The 24,317-nt window shown below is 37.9% G+C and overlaps 2 protein-coding genes across 9 annotated transcripts in view; one reads left to right on the top strand and one right to left on the bottom strand.

Moving 5' to 3' along the window:
• Positions 1–7,182, top strand: part of LOC121733704 (death-associated inhibitor of apoptosis 1) — a 36,319-nt gene extending 29,137 nt beyond the window's left edge. For 7 of the 8 annotated variants that reach the window (XM_042124044.1, XM_042124050.1, XM_042124051.1 and 4 more), the window contains one exon: positions 4,559–7,182. In XM_042124044.1, the coding sequence (XP_041979978.1) occupies positions 4,559–5,607 (1,049 nt within the window). In that variant the 3' untranslated portion in view covers positions 5,608–7,182. Of the gene's footprint in view, positions 1–3,682; positions 3,849–4,558 lie in introns of those variants that run through there. The other variant, XM_042124047.1, reaches the window with a different exon arrangement.
• A 1,893-nt stretch (positions 7,183–9,075) lies between these two features.
• On the bottom strand, positions 9,076–23,581 carry LOC121733924 (DNA mismatch repair protein Msh2-like; the record flags this gene model as incomplete). The annotated part of the gene is given in 15 exon segments (XM_042124326.1): positions 9,076–9,255; positions 9,692–9,911; positions 10,170–10,261; positions 10,506–10,738; positions 11,303–11,521; positions 12,345–12,529; positions 13,006–13,180; positions 14,417–14,576; positions 14,902–15,052; positions 15,054–15,266; positions 15,950–16,108; positions 18,628–18,863; positions 21,321–21,473; positions 22,499–22,687; positions 23,384–23,581. Coding segments are annotated over 15 exon segments (2,646 nt in total), but the record flags the coding sequence as incomplete, so codon positions are not given.
• Positions 23,582–24,317: the final 736 nt, after the last annotated feature.

Raw genomic sequence — 24,317 nt, forward strand, 5'->3', positions numbered from 1 at the left:
CATGTTGTTTTGCAAAAATATGTTGTAAGTACGACTACATACTTTAGTTATGGATTCATTACATTTAATTAATTTTTTCATTATCATTATAATATATAAAACTCGCACAAGATAATATTAAGTTTAAGAGAATTACATAAATAAATAGAAAGAATAGTCTGCGAGTATCAAGAGCAAGATTAAACTCAAACTGGTAGCGCCATCTATTGCATACGCTTTGGTACAAAATAAATATAATTTAAATACCTACATGAGCTATTGTGTCTCGTTATTCCACGATCGATGGGTTAAAAATTTGTTCAACACTGTTTCATTTTTAATTAATTATTGTTTTTCCTAAACATTGCAATATTTTTTTTTCACATCACTTTACAATTTACATGTAAGTATGGTACCGTAAGTCGTAACTAATAGTTTAATATGACCACAATAACAGCTGGTGGTCTTTGTTGTACTGTATACTACATAATGTTTTAAATATCTTGGGTGGGTATTACCAACTTACTTTAGCTATAACTGTAACTTTAACTATAACTACAATGCCAAATGTCAAATCTTTAGTTAAAGTCAAAAATGGACGCCATATTTAACCATAACCTTGAGCTCGACAAGGCTTTGAATGAGCGTGGCGAAAAAAGGAACTAACGCTGTCATCATACAAAAACGCCATTTAAAACAGTTCTCCTTTACCAGCAGCGCCCCCGCCCACATTCATTTCCAGCCTCGGACCAGCTGTCATCTGTCAAATTCTGTGGCCAAAGTTAGGGTTAAAGTTAAAGTTAGCCTTAACTATAACCATAACTTTAACTTTAACCACACCTCTGGTGCAACCTAACTTAGATCACAAAGTGTTTTAAAAATATTTAATAAAGCTTGTTACATAGTGAGTTTTTAGTGAAATTGTTTTTTATGCCTTGGGTCTCCCATCGTTAAATATAGTTCTTGGACAGTACAATAGTAACAACGCCATCTATTGGAAAGATTCCTGCTTTGTTCAACTTTATACTATTAGTGAAAACTTCTAATTGGCTCCTCATTATGTATTCCGTTTTTTTAATTTCATTGTAACAATAGCTGTAAGTTTTCCATGTATCTTAAAATAAATAAAAATATTCCTGACATTTGTAATAAATAACGATATAATGTTCATATAATATAAGTAATGCTATAGATGTAGTTACGGCGCTTTTTTTTGCTTAAACAAAAGTTGAATTTACCTTTATTATTAAAACCACTAATTATGAAACCTGTACACTTAAATTAAATAAAATGCGATTATATACCGTTTAGTAGCAGTTTTTACAGTAAGAGACATTGCGATAAAACGTCTAGTATAGCGGTAACGTGTCTAGATGCTTTAAACTCTGGAATGCGGTTAGACCGCCGCGATATTCGTGGGAGTGCACCTATTATACACCGCGCCGTCATTAAAGTCAATTGCATTCCTCTTCTCAAATGATAGTCCTAACGATGCCGATGTAATTTTGATGTTATTAATAATGTTCAACGTGCTCTATGTTTTATAAGATGTATCTACAATGAAAACATTACAGTGAACTGAGTGATGTCATTCGTAATTCGTAGTTGAGTAATATTATAAGTACTATAAAATAGCGTAACTTCTATGGAATTAATTATAAACCCATTCATGGTTAAGAATAAACGATGGCTGTTTTCATTCATCAACTCGTTTTTGTATTTGCTCCACATCTGGCGGATGTTCATATCCTTAGATAACATTTCCGGGCATCCTTTTATATATTTATTTTTTTAGTATTTTATGACAGCAGACTATTTCCGTACAATGCAGAGTTAATGTAAACTACCCTCTAAAATAGTAAGGAAACTTTGTGGGTATTTGCAAAAACTATTCTTTTAAAACACAGAAAATCTTTGCAAAATTAACTACTGCTTAAAAAAATATGTGTTCACTTGTTCAGCGAAAGGATTAACGAACGATAAAGTTGTCGCAATAAAGTCCTAAGATATTATTCAATGTAAATTATCGTGATTAGCTGTCGGAAACCAGTATTCAGTTACTTATTTAGTTTTATACGCTAAAATACACTTTACATTGACAATGATTATTATCGTTTAAATTGCGATGAAGGTTTTGGAATCCTAATATAGCCTTAGATTTACCTAACACTTTGTATTCATCAATAAAGCTTACCATAAGCCGTCAATTACGGCATAGCTTCTTAAATAATTTACGGGTCAATTTAAAAGTTGAAAGAGATTACCGAAATAATGAGTGTAGTATTGTATAATGCGGAGTCTAGATAGTGCTGCGTAGGCGCTAGAGGCGAGGCTTTGGAATTCGAAAGCCGAGCGCCGACCACCCAAAGGCATGAGAACACGGCCGTGTCCCCTTCCCCACGCGCTCCGGCGCCGCCTCTCGCCGCTCTCTTAAGGCACAATGCTGAATTTCATTTGCTCTTTGCGGCGAGCTATGGACCTTGGATCTTTTGTTTTATTTCTCGGGTACTCTCGCTTAAGTCGGGCTTGTAGATAGGATGCCCCGGTAACAAGGCACAACACAAGCAACATGTATTAAATCAGATCTTGCAGATGTTTCTGCTAGGCTCAAGATTTATTTAACTATTATCTTGTAATTTTTTACCTACTCATTTAGTACCATAGTCCCGTCCGTGCATAGTCCATATAACTCTTGATTTATTTCAATTTAAACTGGGCCTAAATAATTTTTGAGCAAAAAATTCTAATCCAAATGTCATTAAGTACTGTCCGCATTCCAAGCTGTCACTTTTTTATTGTACACTGCTTGGACCCGCCCAACAGTACCGTCGCATTCCAGAGGCCCTTTTTTACGTTGTGTGGTCGCGGTTTCCGCTGAAGACGGCAACGTCGCGTCTCAAATATGAATGAAATCCGGTCGCCGGCGAACGGCTTGGCAACGTCGCACCAGACGCTAGTCTGATTGAGAACTACATCTCTCCTGCGTCGTCCCTTCGCCCTTCTCGCCTGTTTGTAATATGTTCACAATATGCATAGTTAGTGTGTCTCGTGGTTGTAAAATTTTATTCCGTAGCAACAGAATATAGCCTTTCTAATGGAGTAGATAAGATCATAAGAGTAAGTTTGCTTAAAACTGAGACAAGTTATTTTTACATAGATGATCTTGTCAGCGGAATGAATAAAACGTTACTAACCATTTCTATGTACTAGCTATCAGAGAAGTTGATTCCTAGGCAGATCGCTGACCTGAGTAATTTGGTCGCGTCAAACCTATTATCCGACCGATCACATTTCACAGCTAACATTGAATTGACGTAAGCCGACCACATGACGTAGGTCCTCAACTGCCTAGGAGTCAATTTCCTGGGTGGTACATCTAAAGTACCAGTCTGCAGACAGTGAGCGCCTCATAGATTATCTTTACATAATATTATCATTATTATAATCTGTTTTCAATAAAATCAGAAATTACTATCTGGCCTTATTTTTTTTAGTTTCAAATATTATGAGCTGCAAGTTAGTTTCCTAGTTACTGCCAAAATTCGGACCCCAAAATATAACAATGCCCCGATGTTGTTTCAGTCCCGACTTATACGACACAGCTGTCCAGGGCACCCCACTCAGCAAAATTACACTCCCCTATTCTACGCACGCATGCGCAATGGGATCAATTTAGTACCAAAGTCAAAACGTACGGCACAACAGACGAGGCGCCTACGATGCCCATTTCTCGTAAAAAAATATTTAAAGGAGTAATTGTGAATATAGTTGCATCTTTGCTTGCAATGTGCTTTTGTAGTGCTACGTGAAATAAGTGCGTGTATAACCTGCCAAAATGCCGTTATTAGTCGACACCAAACACAGAAATGGTAAATATCGATCGGATTTCGTGCAGCCATTGCGTTGTACACTTACTACTTTTCATACAATGTCGCGTACTATTCCTGTTTGTAGATATTTTCTTGGTTGTAATAACTTTCGTCATACTTTGTTTTTTTTTTTTTAATTAAAATATATTATAATATTTAAGTACAACATAATATCTATTGTTATATTATCTCTATTATTATACGACGACAGAAGAAAGTGTATTGTGTTAAGAGTTAAGACTAATAATACAGTATGCGCAATGTTTCCATAATTTTGTGGTAGGATTTCAAAATTATTATGGGCATATATTTTTAGGCCTAATGTTTTGAGATAAAAATTGATTGCGGCCTTTCGGTGCATGCGCACTGAGTGCTCTCAGTGAGGGTCTGAGGGAAGAGGGGGAGGAGCGGGAATGGAATGTCGATGACGCAGCCGGCCCGGCCATTGCGGCCGCGGCCCGCGAACTTGTTGTTATGTGAAACCGTTCTTGTACACTTGCCGCCATGTTTTTATTCATCTCAAAATATGTCACATTTAAATACAACATCCACTTAAAAAATTTAGATTTATTAGATATAGACACAACAAACTTGTTATATGATTAAATGATTTGAAATATTGATGAAACCGGCTGTTGCTCTACATGAGATGGAATGTCGTACTTGTATAGTCAATATGCATATTAACAAGCTCTTTTCTTTCTTTACAGTGTCCTCCAATGCTGCACCACCGATGAATGCTGAGATAATTTCGATGGCTCAGCTGTTGAAGTCATCTGGGTCATCAATCAGAAATTTTTGGCCTTCAGCATGTGAGGCCACCGTTTCATCGAGCTCATCTGCAGCATCTTCCGACAAAACTGACAACCGCGACACATTTGGCTATTTACCCGAATCAGTTGATATGCGCCGCGAGGAAGAGAGGCTCAAAACTTTTGACAAATGGCCCGTCTCATTCCTATCACCGGAGCAGCTCGCCAAGAATGGATTCTATTATCTCGGTCGCGGCGACGAGGTTCGTTGCGCTTTCTGTAAGGTTGAAATAATGCAATGGGTGGAAGGTGACGACCCTGCAACGGACCACGAACGCTGGGCGCCCCAATGTCCGTTTTTGCGAAGACACGACGGAGCTAGAAGTATTCCCGCGGATATACCGCCTACTGTTGACGGACGCGACGAATGCGGAGCTAAAGTACCGCCCACGGCCACAGGAACTCGACTACCCGGACCCGTACACGCAAAGTACGCTTCGATGGCCGCTCGACTTCAAACCTTCGCCGACTGGCCACGTAGCATGCGACAAAAACCCGAGGATCTCGCCGAAGCGGGCTTCTTCTATACCGGCAACGGGGATAAAACCAAGTGCTTCTACTGCGACGGTGGCTTAAAGGACTGGGAAAACGACGACGAACCTTGGGAACAGCACGCCCGTTGGTTCAATAGATGCGCCTACGTCCAACTCGTCAAGGGCCGCGACTACGTTCAGCAGGCAGTCACTAAGGCGGTCACTATCACAGCTCCTAAAGAACAAAAAGAAACTCCAACGGAATCTGCACCCGAAACAGAAAAAGCTAAGGCATCGGATGAACCTTCAGTGGAAGATTCAAAATTGTGTAAAATATGTTTCGCGGAAGAAAGGAACGTATGCTTCGTGCCCTGCGGTCATGTGGTCGCTTGCGCGAAGTGCGCGCTGGCGACGAATAAATGCCCAATGTGCCGGAGAACTTTCCAAAATGCTGTGCGTTTGTATTTTTCGTGAGGAGGGTTCATTCGGGGACTCGTTTCTAGTCACTTTAACCGAACAGTCCTTTAGCGTGCTGAAACCACGCAACCCCATTAATGCAACAGCTGTGATTTTAAATATCGGGCGGTGGGGCGTTTCCTATTACTCCGAGGACACGGAGCGCGTGGACTCGGGAGATAAATGTAGACAATGAAGTTTAATTATTTATTATTTATGAATACGATGGTGTTAATTCTGTTGTATAGTAGCTAAGTTTATTTTTCATCAGTAAAATTTTTGTTTATTCAAAAACATCGCTGAAGGTAAAAGTAAATTTAGTTAGAAAAAAGTGCAAAAGCTAATATTTTGTGTAAGTGTACCGGTATCTCATATTTGTAAAAAAAATGTTTTAATGATTGTGTACACTTATTCAAAGTCTTGCTGGCAAGCGACAACTGTTAAAAGCATCTTTAATCTATTACATTCATATCACTAAAAGTTTTTGGAGAACTGTACATTTAAAATATATTCAAAATAATATTATTAAACAATTTCTGTGTCTGAGATAAAGTGGTCACTATCATATCAATGTAAATATGTAATATATTTTAACTTAAGTTATGATATTTATGCATGTCACCGAATTAACACCATTGTAAGAATAATTATTATATTATGTGTAAATATTTTAGCTTATCATTTTGTCCCACCGACAAGTCAAAATTTTCAATTTTAACCAGTATAATATTATGTGGTGCAATTTGTTAATAAAATAAGATATTAGACTGCCAATTTACAACTATTCTGTTTCGGTGTGATATTTATTTCAGGAATCATAGTGATTGTTGAAAGAACATTTTTAATAATTTCAATAAAATTGGAGTAGTGTTTTCAAAGATTTTGTAATTTATGTTTATTCAGTTAAATGACTTCATGTTATAAATTAAATAATTATTGTTCTTGTAAATAACTTATGTTGACAATAACAGGAAATACTAAGATTAATTAGGTAGACATAATGATGAGCGGTATATATATTTATTAAATTAATATTATAGTATCAAAATTGTAATGTTTATTCCACTGCCAAATTTTGTTTTCAAAATAATCAGATTCAAGATAGTAAGATATCTTAAAAACCATTATCATATTTTAAGCTGCTTTAGAAATTCTAGTTGCTGTATTCGACTTTGCAATATTTTGATAATTTAACCAATTCTTAGAATTTTATTGAATAAAATTTACAATGCCATAACATTAGTTGTGGTATGTAGAATAAACATTGTTTCCATAGGTGTTTCATCATTTTTCGGCTTCATTAATTGTGCGTGAATATACAGTGATTGCTGCATTTAGTTAAAATAACTACACACAAACTAAAGACAAGACTAATATCCAACGACGAATTATTTATTGTAAGTAACATTTCAACTAATAGGAAGTATTTTTACACTGTCACATTATAGTAGCACTGATTTTAATTTAATTAATGTTTTAACTCGGCAAGTATACCTTGATTCAAAGAACTTAAAAAGTCAAGATTTTTTTTGTATTAGTTAATTATTATTTCACCGTTGATGTCAAATTAAAAAATAACAGATATATATACGATATTTTTGTTTCATTGGCAAACCTTGTTTTCGCTACCGAAACTTACAGAAAACTATAAGTGTAAGTACTCACATACGCTCGGGCTCGGGCTTTCGTACACACATTCAGCTTTGCTCGATAGTTTTACTCCTGTTCGAAGGAAATTAGCTACGAATAATAAAAACTAGTGTCAAAAAAATTGTCAAGCCGGCTCGATTCGAGCCTTCAAACTGGCTCGATGCGAGCCTCCGAGCTGTGAGTTTTGCGGTCCATACGGTGGTTTTTGCTCGATTTCGAGTAAAACTATCGAGCAAAACCGTATGTGAGTACTTAGCATTGGACACTTCTTGAAAAGCAAAATCGATGATTAAAAAAATTTTTTTAACAAGAAGCGAAAACAGCATCACGCTACATTATATTTTGCTCTTGAGATCCCAATTAATGGTAAGTACCATTCAATAGCGAAATAGAACAATAATATAGTACAGAGCAGGAAAAAGGATAATATAATTCATTAAAATATTATTAATAGGTACGGTACCACCATTACGTAGCACAATCTGGCATAAATATACTTAGATGTATGTTCTACTTAATGAAGAAACTATTATATTATGCCGGATAAAGATTAAGAACTTCATTAAATTGTTATTAGTTCCGATGTTGATTATTTACTAATTACTAGTAAACGGATACATCTTTCAGTAAGCTGTGGGAGGCAAAAATGAGAAATGATATCGTCACAAATGCCTGTCATTCTTTAATAGCAATATGCAATATGCAAACCATTGTGTTTACTTGAGTTACTTATTATTTCATTGGGTACTACATTATTATCACATTATTGCGCCATTTTTACCTACAAAACTACTGTTAGTTCAGGGCGCCGGATAAAAAGGGGCGTCGAGCCGCCTTTTTTAGGGTTCCGTAGCCAAATGCCAAAAGACGGAACCCTTATAGATTCTCTCCGAAACTATAAAAGCTATAATATTGGGTAAGTAAATGTAGTCTGTAAACCGCATTAAGATTTTGATACAAAAATTGAAAAAATATTAAAAAATTTAAGGGTCCTCAGGTACAACTGAATTTTTTTTTTCATCTAACCTATGCGTGTGAGGTATCTATGGATAGGTCTTCAAAAATCATATTATTGAGGTTTCTAATGTAGTTTTTTTCTAACCTGAATAGTTTGTGAGAGAGACTCTTCCAAAGTGGTAAAATGTGTGTTTAGAAGTTAGAGGGGGCTCTAACTTCTAAAGTAGGGCATGATAAGTCTAAAAAAATATATGATCTACATTGCTTTAAAAACTACCAACGAAAATTGGTTTGAACGAGATCTAGCAAGTAGTTTTTTTATACGTAATAAATGTAAAACCTTAATTTAACTTTCATTAAATCAACTGCAATATAAAAATAAATCAAAAACCTTTTAATTTTATAAAAATAAACATTATTGCTGCTGCGGAACCCTTTATAGGCGAGTCCAACTCGCACTGGGCCGGTTTTTTTAGGACTACAGCACCTTGGGCGCTGAAGAAATCTCGCCCAGGGCGCTGATACTGCCAAAACCGGCCCTATTAGAACAACTAATTTACTGTTCACGGAAGGCATAATATTAATCTAAATTCTAGTAATAGTATTGAAATAAATAGTTACCGTAATAAAATGGCATGCAAAAATCATAAATCACGCCTGTCATTTTGATATAGCAACAGCGCTTATGAACTTATGTAATCATAATAATAATATGATGAGGCATCGTTTACATCGCGTAGTAAATGAAAGCACCCAAGAATTTGAAAAACCTATATTCAAATGAGGTTCCTTATAAGTAGGTACTTAAATAGACAAAATTGACTTAACATAAGGATTGTTTAGCTGCATAACTATAATAAATAAACTTAAAGAAGAGTCTTTAAGTTTATTTATTTCTTTCATCATTGCCTCGTCGGACGTGTGGGTTTCTTGTGCAAGTTTACATTTTTTTAGGAACTCTACTATAATTTTTTGACCCTCTGCCGTTTCGTTGTTCTTCATAGTCGATTCTAGTTCAAACATATTAGTTTCAAGTTGCGCCTGTTTTGCTTCAGCATACTGTAAAAAATAATTTTATATTATACTCTCCGGTCTATTTGCTTAGATTTTTTTTTTGATATAATTATTATAATATTATGGTAATGAGTTATGGTTGACCATCGAGTTAAACTGGGTTATGCAATGAGAAAACGAGAATACGAGTTACCTGGTATTTGGTATGCGTTTGCCGCCGCCCATAAACACTTGCTACTGGCTTGTACTATCAGGTTGATTCCTAGGCAGATGGCGGACCTAAGTAATTTGGTCGCGTTAATTCAAACCCATCCGTCAGATCACAGCTTACATTAACACATAAGCCGACCATATGATGTAGGTCCGTCAACTGCCTAGGAATCAATTTCCTCGATGGTACTTGCGCTCATCCTCACAATACCCATAAGGATTTTAAAGTTCACTATCAAATTATTAATGATTAAAATTCATTTTATGATACCTTAATAATAGACTCAGGCAGATCAGCGAGTTTGGCTACATGTAGTCCGAGAGACTTTGCGGCCGGGCCGGGTTGTATTCTGTGCAGCAGCAGCAGGTTGCCGTCGACCACTTGTGCTTCGGCGTGCGAGTTGACAACCCCCGGGATTGAGGAGAGCCGGGTTAGCTCGTGGTAGTGAGTGGCGAATAGACAGAAGCACTTCGTCTCCGTTGCGAGTTTCCTGTTTGATAACAAATAATTGAGTAAACCTACTTTACTATATTACGGCTAGCTTCACAGCTATCCGGGACACCCGTACAGGCTGGCAATACGGACACCCGGAGCGGGATCACAATATATTATGAGACATTCCGTATGGGTTAGGACAGCTGTAAAGCCAGCCTATGTTACCTTCCTGTCAAGTGAAGTTATAAATTTATCCGATACATTATATAGCTTATTTATTGATTGTGAATATTTAAAAATGAAAAGAACTCACTCAGCTATGGCCCATGCTATGCCGCAGCCCTCGTAGGTGGAAGTTCCTCTACCGAGTTCGTCGATTAGTACGAGCGAATCTGATGTTGCGGTCTGAAAATTATGACTACTATAACATTTACAAATTTAAAAAATGCATGGTGTAACTTTCTGAACTATATAAATGACCCAATTTAAATGTCGCAGCCATCTTAAATATTCGCCTATTCTTAACTGAGAAACCATATCAAATTACAAGAACAACTAAAAATAATTTTACTTAATGGGTGCTGACGCCTCAGGCGCCGCACGACCGCCATCTTAGATTACTGCCGCTGTGTATAATGGCGAGTCATACCCGCAGTATGTTGGCGGTGTCGATCATCTCGATCATGAAGGTGCTGTGGCCGCGCTGCTCGGCGTCGCTGGCGCCGACGCGCGCGCACACAGCCCGCAGCGCCGGCACGCGCGCGCTCGCCGCAGCTACGGGCGCACCCGCACACGCCATTAGCACGGCTACACCGCAAGACCGCATCCACGTCGACTTGCCGCCCATGTTCGCTCCCGTCACGACGTGCATTATACACGAATCTGTGACCAACGAGTAAAATTAAACTAGCGAAATAACGTATAAGTAGGCGTCTCAGTGTCCAAACACACTATGCCGAAGTTCCGCGGCGGAAATTCCGCATGATTACGTCAGAAATGTCAAACGCATATAATATAACGCGACGGAGTTTCGGCATGATGTGTCATCGGTAATATAAAATACATTGCAGGCGGAATCAAGCCGAACTTCCGCCGCGGAAATTCGACATAGTGTATTTAGACACTTATATCTTTAATATCAGATTGATTCTAAGCTCATCCTACGAGCGAATGAAGCGAATGGATATAGTAGATCGTACAAGAATTAGATCTTAATCCATATGATAATATAGACGTAGATTGATTATGTAAATAAACACAAATAAGTGAAAACTCCCCATCAACTTTAGGAACCCTGATCTAAACTATTACTTTTAACCTTGATTTATATTTCAATATAATCTTCATATTCAATAGCATAATCTCATTTGCACCATATTTTTGCCCAGATTCTACTCACATCTTTTTTCAGATTTTTTCTTACTTCAAATTCAAAATAAATGTTACCTCTTTCAAAAACAACGTCGTTGGGTATATACGAGATCCCGTCTTGCACCTCTAGGCACGGATGTCGGAGTTCCTTTAGGACCAATTCCTGTGCATCTTCAGTGATGATCGGTCTGCAGTACGGATGCGGCGCCGCACAAGCCGCCACAGAGAACGCCACTAGCACGTCCAGACGAGATATTACGTGCGATAGAGAGAAAAGACATTCCGAGTAGCCGGCTGTAATGAAATATTGTGTAGTACGTAAAGTAAAACGTAAAATAAAAACTGCTTATCTTTGTCTGATACTTTGGTAAAGTCATGCAACAGACAAGGCCAGCGGTCTTTGAATAGTTTAAAGGTCACAGCACACATATCAACTCGGTATGGGATTGTCACCCTATCGCCTTTCGCCTCGCAGTCAACCAGGCGTAACCTAACCTAACGTATGCACGTAACCAAAGCGTATCAGTAGCTGACACCAGATCCAGCTGGCCCCAGATCAGTTTGAAGCAAGGGTGGACGAAAAGACGTAAGCACGAGGACGACGAGCCGTAAGCTTGTTGACCACGCTTAGCATCTCGGTTCGGAGCCTGTTCCGAGGCGAGGCGATTACGTTACGATTGCGCTTAGTGTGCGTTGCAGTAGAGAGTTTCATACAAACAATATTGAACGGCTCGAGGCGATACGGCGCCGTTCCATTTTCAAATTGATATGTGTGCTGTGACCCTAATGCTGCAATTTTTTATTAGTAAGGGCTAAAATTATTAATTTAAAAGAATAATTAATGTCATACCAGAAAATGGTCGTATTTCTAAGCCTAAAAGTCTAAACAGTATACTGGCCAGTGCCTATTTGATGTCTCTGCTACCAAAACTGTAAGTTTCGGAACACACTCACTTATACCATTCTATAATAATATGATGTTTAAATCTTTTAGCAATAACAATTCTTTTCTATGTTATATTGTGAAATAAAGACACATCTTTTAATAAAATTGTATAATTGTTATGACTTGAAAAGGCTCCTACATTTTTAAAACTATAACTATAAAAGTGCTTACCGGCTATCCCTATAATTTCCGCAACAACCTTGTCTTGTTCCTTTTCGTACAGTTTCTTAGTTTCCGTGTGGTCTTCCGTGATTCTATCTAACGAGTCTGTCTTGAACCTCACTCCACCTTTCACTGCGTCTATTATTTTGTATTTTTTGTTACCACGAAGGGATTGCTCTTCTTTCAAAGTCACTCTAAAATAGACAAATGGTCGTGTGAAGTTTTAGTCCCTTTTTTTGTTTACCTCCTTACTAAGAAACTGTGTACATAGATTTATATGCATAGCTGTTATAAAAGACACAACACTGTAAATATACAGTGTGTTGTGTCTTTTTCTGTCAAGCGTCTTTTCTAACATATCAGACAAGGAAAAAACTTAAAATAACTATAACAAGAATGCATACAATAGTGAGTGTAAAAAACATTTTGTAGTCATAACTAAAGTAAATAAGAGTAATGCTAGCTGTATTACTAGTTATGACTACAACATATACTTGTGATATGTTGCGAATACAATATACTTACTTGTAGTATGTTGCGTTGTCAGTAATCACTAATTAGTATGGACCAAAGCAGCATGGATTCTCTTTATTCTTTAATGTTATAAAAACAAGAGGCAAATTATCTTTTTAATATTTTGGGAGTCCGTAACTACTGTAAGTAAAATTACCTTAAATAAAACCCAATCTGCGGATTGGACTCCATCTTTATAGTTTTTCCAGCATCTAGACCTAAGTCCCTAGCGGCGCGGTTCAATTCCTTATCGGCTGACGCTTGGAGTTTCTCCAGTTCTTCATGAAGGCTTTGTAGCTGGTCGTCGAATGATGGTTTCACTAGGAAGTCACCTGAAAAATTAAAATAGAGATGACATTATACAGGGTGTAACAAAAATAAGTGATAATACTTTAGGGTGTGTACGAGTTTCTTGTAGAGAGTTCACTGTGAAAGTAGCAGCTCTGAAAGACGAAAAATTTTTTTCACCTTTGTATGGGTAAGGGCCCGAGCGTCACGAGTTTCCCCATACAAAAGTGAAAAAAAAATTTGGTCTTTCAGCGCTACTACTTTCACAGTAAACTCTCTACAAGGAACACATACACACCCTTAAGTATTATCACTTATTTTTGTTACACCCTGTATAAATTGAAAGATAACATTTAAAAAAGTTGATACTAGAAAAGTAACTACGACGTTTTATTGTTACTAGAGATCGCCCAATGGTCGAAATTCGACCTTAGTTTCAACGACATTAGGACCATAACAGTATAAAAATAAATAGCCGCAGCCGTAAATACTTCTACGTCTATCGCAACTGGTTTGCCAGGCAGCAATGAGCCATGCGCCATTGTGTAAACACCAAGTTTAGTGATCGTGGCCTACAGTTGTGCATTGTGAAGCTTGGCCCATCACAGGCCATTGCGAACTGGGGCCTTTAAAGGTGCCTTTCCCGATTGCCAGGCGTGGCGCGCAATGGCGTAGCCTGCATTGGACCATCGTAAGCCATTATGTACGGGCTACATAACATTGGTATCATTTCGTGTGACAGCTTTTTCGCATAGCCCTCATACAACATGCAAACAGGTAGGTTTGTAAGTCAGGTATTACGAAGAAAACAATGACTAATTCTACTACTAATAATCTACTAATAATAGCTCCCACACCGGTTTCGGTGACGGTGGCCGGTTTCATTGAAACCAAGGCCAGCTCCGCAGGAGTAATTTATAGTGCCCAAGTGTGTGCGCAGGACACAAGAGCACTCTCTATTCCTTTACTCTCATAACCCAGTGGGACGGAAGACCGACACGACTGGCGAGAGATCAGGCGCAGGACCGACTTTTTACATGCCCATCCGACGCATGGATCATCTGACTTGTCAGACAATCAGGTGATCAGCCTGCATTATCCTAACCAAACTTGGAAATAACATGTTTCCAACGCGGGAATCGAACCCACGACCTCCGAGTCAAGAGCTCTATACCACTAGACCACGGAGGCGATACATAGATAAGATGTAGTAGATAATAATCTACTACATCTTATAACGAATTAGTTGTATAACTATTTTTTTTTAGTAACATTAATACCTCTATCAATAGCATCCATATCAACTGTAGTTTCTATCATTTGCTGGAACTTATCCAGATCGTCATTCAACTCAGATATCGGCTCGGCTATGGCGGAATGTACTGTCGCGTTGTTGGACTCCGCCAGACATTGTAATAGCGACGGCAGTCTGTTGATTGCCTGAAATTGGACAAAATTATTTCTTGAAGTAGTTGTTCACTCAGGTCACTTTTGATTTGTTCTGGACAGTAAAATAATGGGGTATACCATAAAAATGTCGCATGTGTACAAGATGTATGATATTGACGATGACTAATAATAACGTACTATCAGAGAAGTTGATTTGTAAGCAGATGGCGGATCTACGTAATTTTGTTGTGTTATGTCAATCCCATAGATTACGACTTGTTAGCCCCTTGAATTGACATAACCCGACAGCCTTGACATAAGCCGCAGCGCCCAGTTGGTAGTGAACACCTGCACGATGTCTACACGTGGTCAACACCTGGTATATCCTGTAGCAGTCATGCAGGTTGGCCCTCTTGCGCGTGAGTCGCCTGGCCAGCACCTGCAGATCCGGCTGGCGGCGCAGCTCGTCGTGCAGCTGCAGCCGCAGCGCCCAGTTGGTGGTGAACACCTGCACGATGTCTACACGTGGTCAGCACCTGGTATATCCTGTAGCAGTCGTGCAAGTTGGCCTTCTTGCGCGTGAGTCGCCTGGCCAGCGCCTGCAGGTCCGGCTGGCGGCGCAGCTCGTCGTGCAGCTGCAGCCGCAGCGCCGAGTTGGTGGTGAACACCTGCACAATGTCCTGCCGCTCGTTGATCAGGTTTATGTCGCGGAGCGGCTGACGGAGCCATTGGGCGAGGAGTCTAAAAGATTTATAATGCTTTATTTTATAAAGTTTTATATGCTTTGTACAAAATATTATTAAGATTATCATGTTGAACGAGTAGTGAGTGGATAATACCTAATATTGTTGCGTCATAACGGGGGAGAAACCCAGATTGCATTAGTAGGCAAGTGGCAAGATGAGTTAGCCTCGAAAGTTCAAAACTTTGGTCGCATGTTGGGGAGAAATTCGTTCATTGACCAGGTTGATCAGGTTTATGTCGCGGAGCGGCTGACGGAGCCATTGGGCGAGGAGTCTAAAAGATTTATAATGCTTTATTTTATAAAGTTTTATATGCTTTGTACAAAATATTATTAAGATTATCATGTTGAACGAGTAGTGAGTGGATAATACCTAATATTGTTGCGTCATAACGGGGGAGAAACCCAGATTGCATTAGTAGGCAAGTGGCAAGATGAGTTAGCCTCGAAAGTTCAAAACTTTGGTCGCATGTTGGGGAGAAATTCGTTCATTGACCTAATTGTGTCTTTAAAATATTAGTATCCGGCTAAAATAATGTGTGCTTTGAAAAAGATACAAATATTTACTTATGGCAGTGAATGACAACAGCTAAATATCAATCGACAAAGAAACATACGTCCATTACTTAGCCCTTTCCCTTTCTTCCCTACATACTAAATATAAAATCCCTGGTAACCGTACCTCTTGCCCTGCTGAGTCCTGCATCTGTCCAGCAGTCCATACAGACTTCTGGAGGGCGCATTGTTAGTGTCACCTAGCTCAGGGAACACGTTTAGAGCGGAGAGGACTGCAGCGTCCATGTGTAGGAAGCAGTCCGTTTGTATGGAGGATATGTGAAACCTGCAATAGGCAATTTGTATATGAAGGGTCCATTGCAATAATGATGAATGTCATAAGTTGGTAGTTTTAAGATAATTGGGGTTTTAAATTTAGAACGGTATAACAAAACTTGGAATTAAAAGTTTTAAGATAATGGGGTTTTAAATTTAGAATGGTGTAACAAAACTTGGAATTAAAGATTATTTTGAAGTAAACGCCTGTGAGCCGTGTAGCCGAAGTATAAAAAACATATTTATCACGAGACTACAAGCGATATTACTAATTGTGTAAATACATTTTAATGATCTTATTTCAAGTGACCGAATGGCATCAAGATTTAATTTTTTTGGACGTCAATCATTATTGCAGTGGTCCCTTCATATGTATAACATCAGCAAGGCACCAACTAAACATAACAATAGTATGTACTATCAGAGAAGTTGATTCCTAGGCAGATGGCGGACCTAAGTAATTTGGTCGCGTTACTTCAAACCCATCCGACCGATCACAGCTAACATTGAATTGACATAAACTTTTCATAAAAATTTTTTTCGATGGTACATTTAAATACAAGGATAAGCAATTCAGATTTACAAAGCTGTAAGGGCTTTAATTAAAAACAAAGTATCTCGATGACTGTTTTATATTCATAAATTATAAATGTTTGCATTGACAAATTAAAAAAACAGAAAATAACGCAAAAGATTTACACTGCACACAAAAGTAAGTATCATATTATATTCTGTGAAAAATGCTATATTTCAAAAACACAAGATTTTTATACATACATTTTACACGGAATCATCTACGAGTTGTTATCTTAATTGTTTCTCATAATCACGAACCAAAACATTCCTCCTAAGTGCGATGTATTAAAACGGAAAGTGCGATAAAATAATAACAAGTAACAACATAACGATCTAGAGTTCAAAGCACTAATAAGAACATTCTAGAGAAAACTATCATTGTATTTGTTATATAATATAATCAGTAATATTTCCTTTATGCAATTCTATAATAATGTATTAATGATTGCTTAATATTAATTCAATGATGGTTTTGACTTCACTCCATTAACTTTCTGTCAAAGTCTATAATCATTAAGTAATTTGTTTAATATCTCGATTCTCGGAGTTCGGCAGTTAGTATTGTTAATATATTATTAAAGTTTGATGAAAATAAAATCACTACTACATTTAAACCTTAATAGCTTTGTCCACACTGTGCCTTTTTCTGTTCGTCAAGAGCATGCGTTATAGCGCAGTCAACAGCGAACCGTTTCGTGGTACCACGAAACGGTTTTGAGACTCAAACAATCGTACGAGAATGTTGCGTCCTACTTTAACAAACGTGAAATAACGTAGTTAGAGCAGGACGCGGCATTCTCGTCCGATTGTTTGTGTCGCAAAACGGTTTCGTAGTAGGCCTACATAGGCATGTCCTCTGACCATATCCAAAAAACAAAAATGACAATGTTGGCGTTGCGTTCGTTGACGCATTCAGTTATCGAATGGGCGAAAACGAAAGTTGAATGAAAGATGATGACGGAAATTGAAGACGAAAGCGCATAGTGTGGACATAGCTATTAAGTTTGTAAATTTTCAATTGGCTAATTTCAGTTTAATTATTGATGTTTAAATAAGGCTTAAGTATCGTTGTTGAATTTAGAAGTTCATACAAAAGACGGTAGTGTTAAACATGGCTTTTCGATTAAATAATATTTCTAGTGAAGTAAAGTTCAATAGATCGATGAGTAATGATACTAATTAATCTAATATGCGGAAACAGTTATCACTTATCAGTATGTCAAAAGCATTGATAATATAATTTCAATTTAATATTATATCATGTTTCACTGACACTGTCCTTTTTAGGGTTCCGTACCCAAAGGGTAAAAATAGGACCCTATTATTAAGACTTTCTTGTCTGTCTGTCTGTTTCCAGGCTGTATCTCAAGAACGGCTATAGCTTAGACATCTGAAATTTTCACAGATTGTGTACTTCTTTCTGTTGCCGCTATAACAAAAAATATTAAAAACAAAATAAAATTATATTCGTGCGCGAGTCCGACTCGCACTTGGCCGATTTGTATTTCTTTAGTTTACTATTTGCACTCGAGTCAATTGTTATATACTGGTTAGTGCCCAGGAATCATCTACAGGTCTAAATATTGTAAATTCGCTCTAATATAATAAAAATAAAGTAACTTGGGAATTTCTAAATCTATTGACGACGCATTCTTTAAATCGAATCAGTAGTAGCGGCGGTACTCACTACAGTGAAACAAACATACATGCTTGCATAGATTTCGGACATCATTACTTTCTTTTGCTGTTGTTGGGTATTCAAAGTTTAAGGTATAGAATCTAAGGTCAACTACGATACGATAATCTTATTCAGTTCCGTGGAAATAGTAGATAACGTCATGACACTGGTTTTCACTCATTCATAAGTTGAGTTATACGCAAAATTTTCATTTTGTAAACATGTATGTATTTTCCTAATTCCTTGATCAAAATAAGGAAATTGCTTTATGTTACCTTCCAAAATTAGTAGCATCTGAGAGCAGCGAGGTATACCGGATGGCAGCCGCTAGACTTGTCATGGCAAGCTCTTTCCTCGTCTCCACAAACGCATTGGCATCTTCCTGCTGGCCTTTTTTAAACTGGAGCAGCCTGTTCAAGTCTTGTGTCAGACCGTCAGTGGAGAACTCACTCTTCTTCAACTTGGTCACTGTGACGTTGGTCCTCTCCATCACTTTGTTCAATGCCTTGTGCTGAAAAGTAATACTTTTAATTTAAGTAAAAAGATGGCGTGAATAGTCATGACTCATGACTCATGAGCTAGATAAATACGAGCCAGGTTAGCCTACGGTTGCGTTGGATCAAGAGGATTGAAAGACTATGGGGGAGGCCTTTCCCCAGCAGTTGGACAGCATAGGCTCATAAAAAAGAAAGTAAAAGACAAGTATATCGGTTAACATTTGAAGACCACACGGGAAAAACAAGGAATGTCACCTTTTTTGTGAAAGTGATGAAACTGACTTTTTAATGCCATCTGTTAGCTTTTTAGGGAAAGATTCTATTACAAAAATCAGAATTGTGTAAAATAATCGCAGTTAAATTTGTATCTGTTTGTCCATGGCAAGAAACGGTTATGTCCGCGCGTCAAACGTTAAAAACCGTCGTTGTCATTGGACACTTTATTTGTTTTAAAGAAGTTAAAGCGAAAATATTAAAAAAAATGCTAAATATATATGTTTAATATATTATTTTTAAATATATTATTATTATTTAATGTATTATAAAAGTAACATAGAAATGTTAAATATTTTTAATGTTTTTTTATAATTAAGCTGTAATAGTGAATGTCATTGCAATACAAAAACCAGGAATGTCAATGGCATAGATAATTAATTTTTTCTATGGAGTTTAGTCACTAATTTCAGATTCTGAACCATAACTTAAAACTTATTTAAACAAATCAAGTTTTAGAAGTACAGACAAAGCATATTACGAGGGCTGCTATTTATGTATCCGGAATTAAAAAAAGAAACAAACATATATCATTTAATATGGTTTTATTGCTTTTCAAAATATTCGCCGCGATGATCGACACACTTTTGCATACGCTGGAACCAATTTTCATAGCACTTTTTCCATTCTGATTGAGGTATCTCCAAAACGTGCATTTTGAACGCATCAACAGCCTCTTCGCGGCTCGAAAAACGTTGACCACGTAATTTGTTCTTCGCGTATGGAAATAAAAAGAAATCGTTAGGTGTCAAATCAGGGCTGTACGGCGGATGACCAGTCAATTCGATCTTTTGACCCTCCAAAAACTGAGTTGTTTCAGCTGAGGTGTGACAGCTAGCATTGTCGTGATGTAATATGATTCTGCGTTGTCGGTTGTCCTTTCTTATTTCTTCAAAGACTTCTGGTAAACAAATGGTCGTATACCATTCAGAATTAACCGTTTTACGATTCTCTAATGGCACTGTAGCCACATGTCCATTAATTCCAAAAAAACAGGCGACCATTTGCTTCAAAGTACTTTTTGCACGAGTAACTTTTGTTGGTTTCGGCTCATCTTGGAACACCCACACCGTTGACTGTTGTTTAGTTTCGGGGTCATATGCATAGATCCAAGATTCATCACCTGTGTAGATATTATAAACGGCTTTTGACGTACCACGGTTGTATTTTTTTATCATTTTTTTGCACCAATCGACACGAGCCCGTTTTTGATCGATTGTCAAGTTGTGCGGAATCCAACGCGAACATATTTTTTTTACAGCCAAATGTTCGTGTAATATCTTATGTATGCTCGTCATACTTATGCCTAAGGACGCCTCTATCTCGCAATATGTAACATGACGATCACGCATTATTAGTTCCCGCACAGCATCTATATTTTGTGGGACAACAGCTGTTTTTGGGCGACCTTCTTTATTTTCATCCGTGAGCATAGACCGCCCACGATTAAACTCACTGTACCAGTGATAAACAGTGGTTTTTGATGGTGCTTCATCTCCAAAAGTTGCGGTGAGTTGAATAAAGCACTGTTGTTGATTTAGCCCACGCCGAAAATCGTAGTAAATCATTGCACGAAAATGTTCACGCGTTAAATCCATGGCAAATGAAGACACGCAATTTTCAAAATGACGCCACAATGGAAAAATAATTGACAGTCACATGAAACAAAATGTATTCTTCAACCAAAGAGTTCTATTTTCAAATGTTGTAATTACTTTTTAAATATTGTTCTTGTAAGTGGCCAGTTCCGGATACATAAATAGCAGCCCTCGTATGTTAACATAGTTATAAGTTGTTTCAATATTTCACTTAAAAGAGACTAAAATGAAAGAAATATAGACTTTCAAACCTTAAAAACAGTTTTTCTCTTAATTGTACTTTTTTGACATTCCTTGTTGGTCCCGTGTGGTCTTCAATTTAAGTATTCATGAGGAAAATATATAATTGAATATTAATTATTATCCAAAAAGTACTTGAATCACAAAATATGACACTTAATAATTCAGAAAAATTATTATTGAATGTTAACTTTGAGTTGACTGGCGACGCACAATGTGTACGCAGTTCGCAAAGTGCGTGTACGTACAAAAAATCTAGACAGTAGGCACGCTTTCTCTTTCTGTAATTATTTTTAAGAAAGAAAACATGTTAAGCACACACATAAAGGCCTATGTTTTACACAATGTTGTTTTACTTACGTCATCAGTATCAGTCTGTACAACTAAACACTCGGAGGGCGCGAGTTGCACGGTGATAGTTTCGAGCTCGGTCAGCAAATCGTCGTCGGTAAACTCCGATACCGACATTTGGTAGCTGCCTAATGTTAAACACGCCACTCCTAGTAGACGAGTCTGAAAATGTGGACAGTAATAATGTACATTAATACTTCATAATATTCAATATTCCGTATGTCTGACTGTTACCTTCTTAATCCTTAAGCCGCTAAAATTACTGATATGAAAGTATAGTTGCTAAGTTTAGTTTTAATTTCGTAGTAGTCCAGAAGCGATATAACATTGGCCAAATTTTTGTGAGCTTGGTAACTGGGGTAACTAAATCATGCCTTTCGCTCGATTTCAACTTTTGCAATTATTCCCCGATTGATATAATGAAAGACATAAGTTATTGTTTTATCATGGTCAAGTTTAGATAAGAAGCGTATTCATTATAAGTGTTCCAATAACGAAAATAAACACAGACTCGTTTCGATGAAACATTATCTGTCAAGCATTGGCATTGGCATAAAAAATAAGTCAATAAATAAGAAGGTAAGTTTCCTGGTTTTTGCCACATTGCTCCGTTGCGTTCCGGTGCGTCGCAAAATAAGGGAGTTTGGTAGCCCCTTAGGGCCACGCTACACCGGAATGGCAGCGGTGAGGCGAACACTTTTAGTGTCATATTGACGACTTCCCGACGCAACGTTTTAACAACGCATACAGTATGCTGTATGATTTAACTATGACATAATATTATGCCAATATCAATATGCCTTGCTCTTCGATCACTAATATATTGCTCCATTGATAGGTACGTTGCGTCGTCGGATGTAGGTTTTCGTCGGAACGACGAAGTAGGAGACATAGTGAAACCTGTCACCGTCTTTACTCTTGTATAGCTTTGTGTGGCACATAATGCGTTTGGGCCAGGCCGCAACAATGCGTTGCGACGTCGCGTCGCATCGTAAAAATCTGCGACGTCGCAGATGCGTCGTGGACATTCCAATGAAATTTTTGCGTTGTTTTCGTTGCATCGCATTGCATTTCTGTGTAATTTTGTTTTTGCGATGCGACGTCGCAACGCAGTGTTGTGGCCTGGCCCTTAGTATCGTAGCATACTAGCCTCCCCCTATCTCGATACTTGCTTTTAAAGTTCTTACCTTACTAACAGCATCGGTTTTGATATTTACAGCCATCAGACACGGAGTATTGTCGTTCGACGCTCCCAGACCATCGCCCAGTATTTCTTCCAGTTGCGACAGAAAACCTGGCGATCCTTTATACTTTAGGGCCCAATCTGAATTCTTAGATCCTTCTGATACGTATATCTCAACCCTGTACCTTCTTACCTAAAAATAATTACATATACATGTAAAATCGTTAATAAATTAGTCAGAAATGAGTCATAATAATATTATCTTGACATATTGTGATTGGAAAGAACAGAATCTTAGAATCGAAATGAAACATTTTTTGGTAAGCCCCCAATATCAATTTGTATGTCAAGGCCACTTTAAAACCAGTAAATATCCTGTCGGTGGTGTAAATGATGACTGATGAGTGATGACAGTCTGCTTTCCAGGTATTGACCAAGGTCAGCAAATGCATTTTGTGGAATTAAAATGACTGTTCCCAGACTCTTGAAACGCGCCCGCCGAAAAAAATCAAGCAAATTAATGTGCTATGCTATCCTTATCTTATACGTTGGAGAAACATTTCGACAGACAAGAATATAATAGAGTGGATATTATAATTTGTAGGTAAGTACATGTAATAAAACTAAGTGATAATACTTTAGGGGTATGTGGGTCATCTATATTATAGAGTTCTTGAAATTGAAATGAAAGAGTAACTTTTTTTGTCACCTTTGTATGGAAAAATTCATGACGCGGGGGCGGAATCTTACCCACACAAATCACAAAAAAATTTTGCTCTTTCAGCGCTGCTACTTTTACAGTGAACTCTATATTATAGGGACACATCACACAAACACACCGTAAAGTATTATCACTAGTTTTGTTACACCTTGTATACTCAGTACTCACCAACAGTAGTTTTCGTATGAGAATCTCGAAGTTCCCTTTCGAAAGTACGAGGTAATCCAGTCTGTTAGGGTCGATGCCCATCTGCTTGATGTTGGCAATGGAAGAGAACACCTCTCTCGAAGCTGTAACGGCGTCCGCGCCGTGAACGCTGTAGTAGTCATTGCGGTCGAATATCCGGACAGTTGTGGGAGGTTTCTGAAATTTAACGGGATGTTTGATATTTTCGTAAGATCTGAAGTATGATTAAGCCTGGCCGTACATTATCCGTCAATAAATTCGGACGCCTCGCCTTCGGAACGCACTCTGTTCATACATTTTGTTGTGGACCCCGCATACTCTCAGAATTCTGACGTGTCAAAATGTATGAGCGGGGCGGAGCGTCTGAAATCAGAAATTCGGATAATGTGCGGCCGGGCTAAGACGTCGTTCATGGTAGGCGATACTGTCACCATGATTAGGAAGATGTTAGATGTCTTAATAGTAGGCACCATGAAGCTAATACAAACTTTGTTTTAGCTTCGTGGTAGTTACAATCGATGTCGATTATTGGCAATGCGTAATTGCTTGTATTGGTTATCATGGGCCCAAAGTAGAGAGGCACTAAAGGGCCGAAACACAATAACCACGTTGCAGCACCACAACGCCAAAATTGGCGGATTTTTTTATATTTTAAAATGTCCTTACAGGCTTACCTAACCTTTGATTGTCAGTGCTTTATATGGATGCTTCTTTGGGGCATACTAAACATCTCCTATCTTAATCTGAGAAATCCGATGACATTTCAATATTTAAAAAAAATTACCCACCACATGAGAAATCTGATTTCTATACCACGATAACTAGACACAATATGTCGGAAGCCTATACATTATAAAAGCTTAATCTGACACGCGCGAGCTTCCCCTCCCCAACTACTGTATCTAGGTACTTTTTA

This window comes from Aricia agestis, chromosome 14 (genome assembly GCF_905147365.1).
Source record: "Aricia agestis chromosome 14, ilAriAges1.1, whole genome shotgun sequence".
Taxonomy (NCBI): domain Eukaryota; kingdom Metazoa; phylum Arthropoda; class Insecta; order Lepidoptera; family Lycaenidae; genus Aricia; species Aricia agestis.